Source organism: Pecten maximus, chromosome 15 (genome assembly GCF_902652985.1).
Source record: "Pecten maximus chromosome 15, xPecMax1.1, whole genome shotgun sequence".
In the NCBI taxonomy this organism is placed as follows: domain Eukaryota; kingdom Metazoa; phylum Mollusca; class Bivalvia; order Pectinida; family Pectinidae; genus Pecten; species Pecten maximus.
The window spans coordinates 36,945,757-36,954,057 of NC_047029.1; the positions used below are offsets into that span (position 1 = coordinate 36,945,757).

The window sequence follows — 8,301 nt, forward strand, 5'->3', positions numbered from 1 at the left end:
ACTGGACTTAGGCCTATTGATCATGGGTTAGGGTTAGTGATCTCCGATAACCCTTCGCTTTTTGCTATTCCGTTTATTACCAATAAACACATTACCAAAGTCAAAATGTTCACATTACTACCAGCTCAGGCATACCAGGTGGTTCACTTTTCACTTTAACCATTTCTCACATACGACCTGCTCACGCCGCCATATCTTCTCTCATGATGTAATCATCATCCGTGACTGACGAGTCCGAGAAGATTCATGATGTAATCTTCATCCGTGACTGAAGAGTCCGATAGCCCTGAAGGTAGGGCGTAAGAATTGTACCTGCTGCCCCAATTGCATGATCGTAAGAGGCGACTAAATTTGGGATCTTATCTTTTCTCTTCTTTCTGAACAACTTTCTTCTTCCTAATGCCTCCCTTGACAATGCCTCACTTTTGGCCTTTAGTTGAGCGTTCGCCGCTGTGAGGAAGGCTTTGGGTTCTGTCCCCTAGCCGAGACATAGCAGAGTCTTTAAAAATGGTAGTTGCTGCTCCTGCTTAGCGCTCAGCATATTAGGAGTGGGACGACTGGTTCGCCCGTTGTCAGTATAATTTGACCAGGTTGGGTGTGCTGCTGGGTGTCTTCGGCAGTATGCTTAAGTGAGGTAGCACTATAAATCGGCAAAAGATCCGGCCTATCACAAGGAGACTTAACACAAACATACCGCAGCCTCCCAAAACACACATACGCACTCACCACACGCATGCATGTCGCACGCACGGGAGGCCGTCCTTAAATGACCTTAGCTGTTAATAGGACGTTAAACAAAATAAACCAAACCAAACTGAAGAGTCCGAGAAGATTCAGGATGTAATCCTCATCTTTCACTGACGAGTCCGAGAGGTTAATCTTGCTCTCAATAGTTTGAGAGACGTCAACCGTACAAATGACAAGAAAATCGGACAGTAAGACATTCCAATGGTTTCCTGATCACGTTTAAATCAATTTAATCAACATCAATCAGTATATCGATTATGTTGGAGCGCAGTCAAAAATATATTTGGGAGCGCGCTCCAAAATTGTGATTTTGAAATTGTCTGGGAGCTCGCTCCTAATTTTTTTTTAACTTTGAACCCCTCTCCCCCTCAGACGGTCTCATGTCAAAACGTCAGATCGAAGCAGGCTCAATTGAATTTCAGCTTCGTACTTTTGAAACTGTTAGCAACCCATAAGGCTAACACACACCGAGCACTATGTAGTCACCCCAATGTAAATGTATCTTTGACGTCACAATAAATCTGTGACATCGTCCGATTGTGAAAGTGATAGTGAAAACGTACGTCCGAGTCGGAATTCCCTTGTCTTATATGCAAGTGAAGAAACAAATTTGAAAGTGTTTACTTAAATTGTCATAAGTACAAGTTATGTAATAACATATTCTTACACTCGTGACTTGAGTTATGTGATGAACAGGATCTTATTATACTATCTGCTATGTGATATTTTGAATTGCTACCATTTACGCCGATAATTTTTCACGCTCCAAAACATATTCGTTCGATTTTTGATTCGATTCTCCAATGTCGTTTTTATGTGAGTGACTGGTACCGTATCTCGAATCCGACAGCCTCGCTATCAGTAGGAGGATAAGAAATAGAATAATCAACAATACGCTCTCCCCAAACAACAGGTATGTGAACCACATAGGCGTGAAGGTTTCAATTAAGTATCCTAAAATGATTGGGTTGGCTGTAGAACCACCTGACGATGACAGCATAAAGAGGGACATTACTTTGCCCGAAACCGGAAGTAGTTTTTCTTCTGTCAACATGATCAAGCATGGATAGATTAGGGACATTGATGCTCCCGTGAAAACTGCGCATGCCCAGATACCTCCATCAATCGAGAAGCTTGCAGAAACATAAAGTGCTCCTAAATCAACACACAAAACAATGGTTAACACACAAATGATTTTTGTAGGGGAAACATATTTTGCCACCCAAATTCCTGAGAAGCGAGCGAGCCCGAAGACAGCCCAGTACAGCGATGTGGCGTAGGATCCTTGGACCTTTGACCAGGCCAACTGTGTTACGCAGAACGATGTCAAATATGCAGTGAATGTTTCCTCCATGGCACAGTACACTGCCATAAACAGACACAGACAAACGAGAATTAGAATTTTAAATCCAAAAGTATGCTCCCTCGTTATCCGTTGATCGTCACGGTCTGTTATCTTTGGTATATGGTTTCGTTGGGGTTTTCGTGATCTCAGATATATAATAAACAGGGGTATGGCACAGGACAGGTGCATACCGGCAGTTAAACTGTATGCTATATACAGTCTAGAGATGTCATTGTCATTGTCGAAAGTGATAACATTGCGAACTGTACTAGAATTGATAATAGTATTGTTTGTGTAGTAAGACACATTGATATTGTAGCCACTATCCGGAGTGAAGAGTGTGTCATCAGTCGTAAAGGTGTCATTTGAATCATCAGGTGTGTCCAGGAGAAAAGGTGAAGTTGCCAACGGAGACAAGATACCACCAAAGGCGAAGGAGAAGTGTAACGCCTGCATGAAGGAATTCCCTTCTCGCCCCCAAATGTACATGAGAAGAGCGTTTCCACCTGTAAGATGAAGGAAATGAACATTATTTTGTTCAGTACTTTTACTATTGGGTAAGTTAATTGAGAAAACTATGAATATGTTTGTGCTTTTTATTCATACAAAGAAACATTGCTAAAACATTGGCAGTTATGGCCTTGTCATGGACACGCATAGCTTTATATAGCAAATCTGCAACCTGATACCGTTAATTAATGGTAATAAATACATAGAAGGTAAAAATATATAACTCACTAGCATCGATTCCTCCTCCGTAGAAACCGCCAAAAAACTGCACCGCTAGCATGAGTTCGTACCGGAAGCACCAGGGCAGGACGGCTGATATTACTGCACCCGCGAATGGAAAGATCGACACCAAAAGTAACTTGCTAAATCTGTCAAAAAGTATTCCAGTGATCACAGAACCCGCTAGATACCCAACAGATCTGCTGGTCAAGAAACCAGACGCTTCAGTTACGTCTGTTCTTGTGATGATTTGAAGGTCAAGGAAAGCTGGTCCAAATTGACCACACGCCCAACCCTGCAACAGAACATGCGTCAACTTTAAGGTGATTGTTTAAAGTGTTTTTAATATATTACAAAGGTCAATGAATACGAGGGCTGATTGATAAGTCGTGAGCCTTGTATTGAAGGCTTTGAATTTTGCCGGACATATTGTATTATTTTTTAACATCAGCCCCTTCTTTTTGACGTACCAATGTGACAAAGGCCCAACATAAAGCTAGACTAAGAATAACGTTTTCTTTATAGATGGCGTCCGATATGAATTTCGTCACCCAGGAAGTTTTCTGATCAGGAGGTACTCCGGGTATAAATCCAGTCTTCTCTCCTCGATCCACATTCTCCGTGGTCAAGTCGACGTTCTGAGATTCTTCTTTGGAATAAATAATATTTTCTTCATGATATTTTTCCACTGCTTCATGCATAGCAGGAGTATGAGGAGATACGTTCTGATCTAATCTAATGTATCACAAGATGATAATTAAATTAAATATTAGCTAATGGCTCAATAAGAAATCCTGTCATATATATATGTATATCTTGTCACTACGCGAGAAGGAAACTTATTAGCTTTAAGTGGAATTGGTTTGGTAGGGAATGAAGGAGATCCAGTAGAATTCTTGATAAACCTGCAATTCAAAACAATAATTTAAATCATTAGCTATGCATAAAGACATATCTTCATACGGTTTCAATGAATCCGGGGGAAGCTTCTTATTTCTAGACATAAAAGCGATTCCTTAGATGTTTTATTTTTGAGATGTAACCTTGTCTAAAATATTTGAAATTAACATTTTAATTCTAGTTATATAATGCATAGTATGTAAATTAAAACACTTTGTTTTGGAGTGCAACAATGAAAAGCAATTATCACATCATGTTATATTGTTATAAAACATCACAAAGTTACATTTAACTCAGTTTTATATGTATTAGTAATTCATTATTTATATGTTTGACTTCTGAATGGATGAGTATGATGTATGGGTGTGTTGTGCGTTATGTGACTACCCTAGTTCATGTACATTTGTATTTACTATCTAGCTTACTATTCTCATGTTCTTTTAGCATCCATACAGAATAACAACATATTGACTGCGTGAAGCTAGCTCAACATACGACATTCAACATTCAAAACATTCATATTGTGTGTTTTCACTAGCCAAGAGGGAACTTTTGAATGTTCAGCGGCTCGACATACGATATTCAGATTTTGAATGTTCGGCGGCTAAACATACGACATACAACATTCAATTTTGAATATTCAGCAGCTCAACATACGACATACGACATTCAGATTTCGAATGTTCAGCAGCTCGACATACGACATTCAGATTTTGAATGTTCAGCAGCTCGACATACGACATTCAGATTTTGAATATTCAGCAGCTCGACATACGACATTCAGATTTTGAATGTTCAGCAGCTCGACATACGACATACAACATTCAGATTTTGATTGTCCAGCGGCTCAACACACGACATTGTGTTATTAAAGACCTTAACTATATATTATTCATTGTACGAAAGAATGAGACCCTCATACGTAAAGACGTCAGATTGTTCGGGGACAGATCTCAACGCTTCTCAGTCCTTATTTTATATTTTGCTGGAGAAATATATCAGTACTTGTATACCTTAAATGTTACTTTATAAGATAGTTAATGTAGAATATAAGATATACATGTACAGTAACCTGTCGATATTTAAATGTTACTTTATAGCACTATGTTGCCTGATAGTTAATGTAAAATATAATATTTAATATTTACAGTAACCTATCGATATTTAAATGTGACTTTATAACACTATGTTGTCTGATAGTTTATGTAGAATATAAGATATAATACTTACAGTAACCTGTCGATACTTAAATATTACTTTATAGCGCTATGTTGTCTGATAGTTTATGTAGAATATAAGATATAATACTTACAGTAACCTGTCGATAATGCCACCTGTCGAATGTCGCACTTGGTCTTATCTTATCAAGAACACTGTCTTTTAACATACTATGACAGATTTATATACACGCGCTTCACTTTCCCCCCCATTTAGAGCCAAGAGGTTATGACTATCAGCCAACCAAAACTTACCAAAGTCTATAGTGATATCGACTCTTTACAATTCTTACAATTTACACAACACACTACATGTTTCATGCTTCATTGCTTACTTTCATTACTATTTCTTTTCGTACTCGCTTACATGCTCCTACCTTCAAACATGCATGCATACATACGTACATACTAATATACACAAATGCTCATTCGATCCGTTTGACGCCTATACAGTCGCAAAAGAAGACTCACTGACATACGCAGACACAGATCCTAATATCATCGTGATTCTTCCGATCGGAATATGCTTTGCCACTGTTTAAGTATTACTTTTTTTCTTTTAATGTCTCGGTTATCCAATTTCTTTTGTCGTTTAATTTATTACAAATAACCTCTTCATCCGTAATTTGTCCGTATTCATTCAATATATCATCTACGAAAATAATATCACTCTCTGTCCATAGTTTGTGAATTAAAGATTTTCTACAGCGACTATTTTTGTTCCCCCATATTATTGATTGTTTTTTTATATCTAAAAATCCATTTATTTCAGTTGTAGCTCTGACTTTAACCCATGACTCTAATATATCATAATAAAAATCCGTTATATTAGTCTTGACATTTTCAATATCCGACAAATTTTCGATATTCATTTTAAAAATGAATAGATCATTTCCATATTTTTTGTACATTAATCTTGGTATTATTTTCCAATTGGCAGTATTACCGTCGGTAAGTCTTTTTATCCAACTTAACCTTAACATATCAATATGAGGCTCTAAATCTCTAACCTGTAGCCCTCCTTGATCATAATTTCCAATCATTGTATTTCTCATAACGTTTTCTCTCTCATATCATCCCATATGAACGCATAGATCATTTGCTGAAGTTTTTTTTTTTTTTATCTTTTCCTTTGTAATTGTTTGTGTTCTAGCGAGGCACGTAATTTTACGATAACTTTACTATTAGGATTCTTCCAAAAACAGTTAATTTTCTTTTTATTTTCATTTTTTTAATAATGCATCTATCGATGTCTTCTTTATTTTCCAATTTAGATTAATGCATACTTTTTTGTTAGTTCCAAAATAGACTCCTAACGATTTAACTTCATCACGTGTCCATTTAATTCCCTCGTGTATTCTACTTTTGTTTTTTGTTTATTCTCAACCATAACCCCTCTGGTTTCCCTTATTCAACTTCAGACCAGATACATTGCCAAAACCTTCTATAATCTTTAAAGCATTAGATATGTCTAAGAATTTCAAAGTAGTGTCGTTTGCCAATTGTGCAATTGTTTTGTTTTCTGTTTATTTTTAACCCCGGTATATTTCTATCATTTCTGATTCTACAGGCTGTTGCTTCTACTGCTATGACAAAAATAAGACATGAGAGTGGACAGCCCTGCCGAATACCTCTTGTTATTTCATAATCCTCCGTTATCCAGTTATTATTTTTAACGCGACCCTTTATTTTTGCATAAAAAGTTTTTACCCAATTGATAAAAGAATTTCCAAACCCCAATTTTGATAGACAAGAAAACATGAAATCCCATTTATTTTTTTGGTGTCAAACGCCTTTGCAAAATCAAGAAAAAGTATACACGCGTCTATATTAAACTCTTCCGAATAATCTATAATATCTTGAATTTGTCTAATGTTATATCCAATAAACCTTTTTTATATAACCATTTTGGTCTGTGTAAATAATTTTTGGCATTACTTATTTCAATCATGAAGCTAAAACAAATGCAGCGATTTTATGATTTATGTTTAGTAAAGAGATTGGTCTACAATTTTCAAGACTTAATATATCATTTTTCTGGTAAACTAAGGAAACTAAACCTACATTTTGCTTTTCACTTAGTTCTTGATGTTCGTACGCTTCATTTAATGATTCTGTAAGTAACTATTTTCCCTATCTGTCCCAAAAACATAGATAAAATTCTACAGAAATTCCATTGGTGCCAGGACTTTGATTTAATTTCATTTTAAAAATAGCCTTAGTGCTCTCTTCATAAGTTATATAGCCATCGCAAGATTTACTTTCATTATCTGTTAATTTATAATCTCATTCTGTATTATTGATATATTCATTAATTTTATTTTTACTTACATTTAAAGAAATGTATAATTTGTCATAGAAATTGTATATAGTTCTTATAATGTCGCTAGGTTCCGATACTACATTTCCTGTTTCATCTCTAATAATTCGAATCACACTTTTAGACTGTCTCTGTTTTTCAAGGCCCAGAAAATATCTAGTGGTTTTTACCGCCCTGTTCTAACCATTCTTATCGCGCCCTTATTTGTGCCCCTCGTGCCCTTACCTCATACAATAGTTCTAGCTCTTTTTTCCAAAGTGTCATCTTCTATTTCTTCTTCTGCAGAAACATTATTTTTATTCTTCAAGAATTTAACCTATCTCCTAACTTGTTTGTTGTTGACCTTTTTTCTTTAGCCTTTTTTATACAAAATGTTATACATGTAGTTTCGCTTTTTATTTTAGCTTTACATGAGTCCTATGCTTGCCTTTTGTTCAGTCCTCCCTCTCTACTCTCTTGCAAAGTTTGTTCAATACATTGGTGTATGTTGCTTATGTATTCTTTGTTGTCTAAAATGCTATTTTTCCAAATTCCTTGACCGACTATATTATCTTTTTTTATAAGTAATTTCAATGCTATTGCTTGGTGATCAGTAAATTTTATTTGGGCAGGTCTAATATCCGATTCAATTTGAAAAATTATTATTTCTATCCAAAAATAATATATCCTGCTTGCTAAATATCTGTTTCGTCTCCATGTGTATTGGTAATTTTGCTTATGTTTGTCTCTCCATATGTCTAACAATTTGTATGTCTTGTATGTATTTCGTACTTTACAATTCCTTATGCTACTTTTGCTGTCTTTCTCGTTAAGTACTTTATTGAAATCTCTGCCTATCACTACGAAACCTAAATTCACCGTGGAGAAGATTGATGGACTTGGAGGGCGCAGAACTTGTGTCCCTTTCCATTAGGTGGCTCGGCGAGCATGAACTTTTCGATCCTATCTCGGAGAGACATATCGATAGCTAATCTAATTTCAATTAATTTTTGCATATTCAGAAATAACTAATCTATCGTTGTGGGGTGTTGATTGCAGTGAAG

The 8,301-nt window shown here is 36.0% G+C and overlaps 1 protein-coding gene across 1 annotated transcript; it reads right to left on the reverse strand.

Moving 5' to 3' along the window:
• Positions 1 to 981: 981 nt before the first annotated feature.
• Positions 982 to 8,217, reverse strand: LOC117343419 (sodium-dependent glucose transporter 1B-like). The gene is made up of 4 exons (XM_033905761.1): positions 8,117 to 8,217; positions 3,292 to 3,556; positions 2,831 to 3,137; positions 982 to 2,598 (listed from the first exon to the last, which is right to left on the reverse strand). Exons 1-4 carry the CDS (start codon positions 8,215 to 8,217, stop codon positions 1,490 to 1,492), a joined length of 1,782 nt encoding a protein of 593 aa, XP_033761652.1. The 3' UTR covers positions 982 to 1,489.
• Between the last annotated feature and the right edge of the window lie 84 nt (positions 8,218 to 8,301).

Bases quoted from the DNA above. Each gene is read 5' to 3' on its own strand.
- LOC117343419 (XM_033905761.1), bottom strand. From the start codon at position 8,217: ATGTCTCTCCGAGATAGGATCGAAAAGTTCATGCTCGCCGAGCCACCT. The intron at 3,557-8,116 runs GTGAATTTAGGT...GTGATACATTAG, and splicing joins GTCCATCAATCTTCTCCACG to ATTAGATCAGAACGTATCTC. The intron at 3,138-3,291 runs GTACGTCAAAAA...ATCACCTTAAAG, and splicing joins GTTGGGCCTTTGTCACATTG to TTGACGCATGTTCTGTTGCA.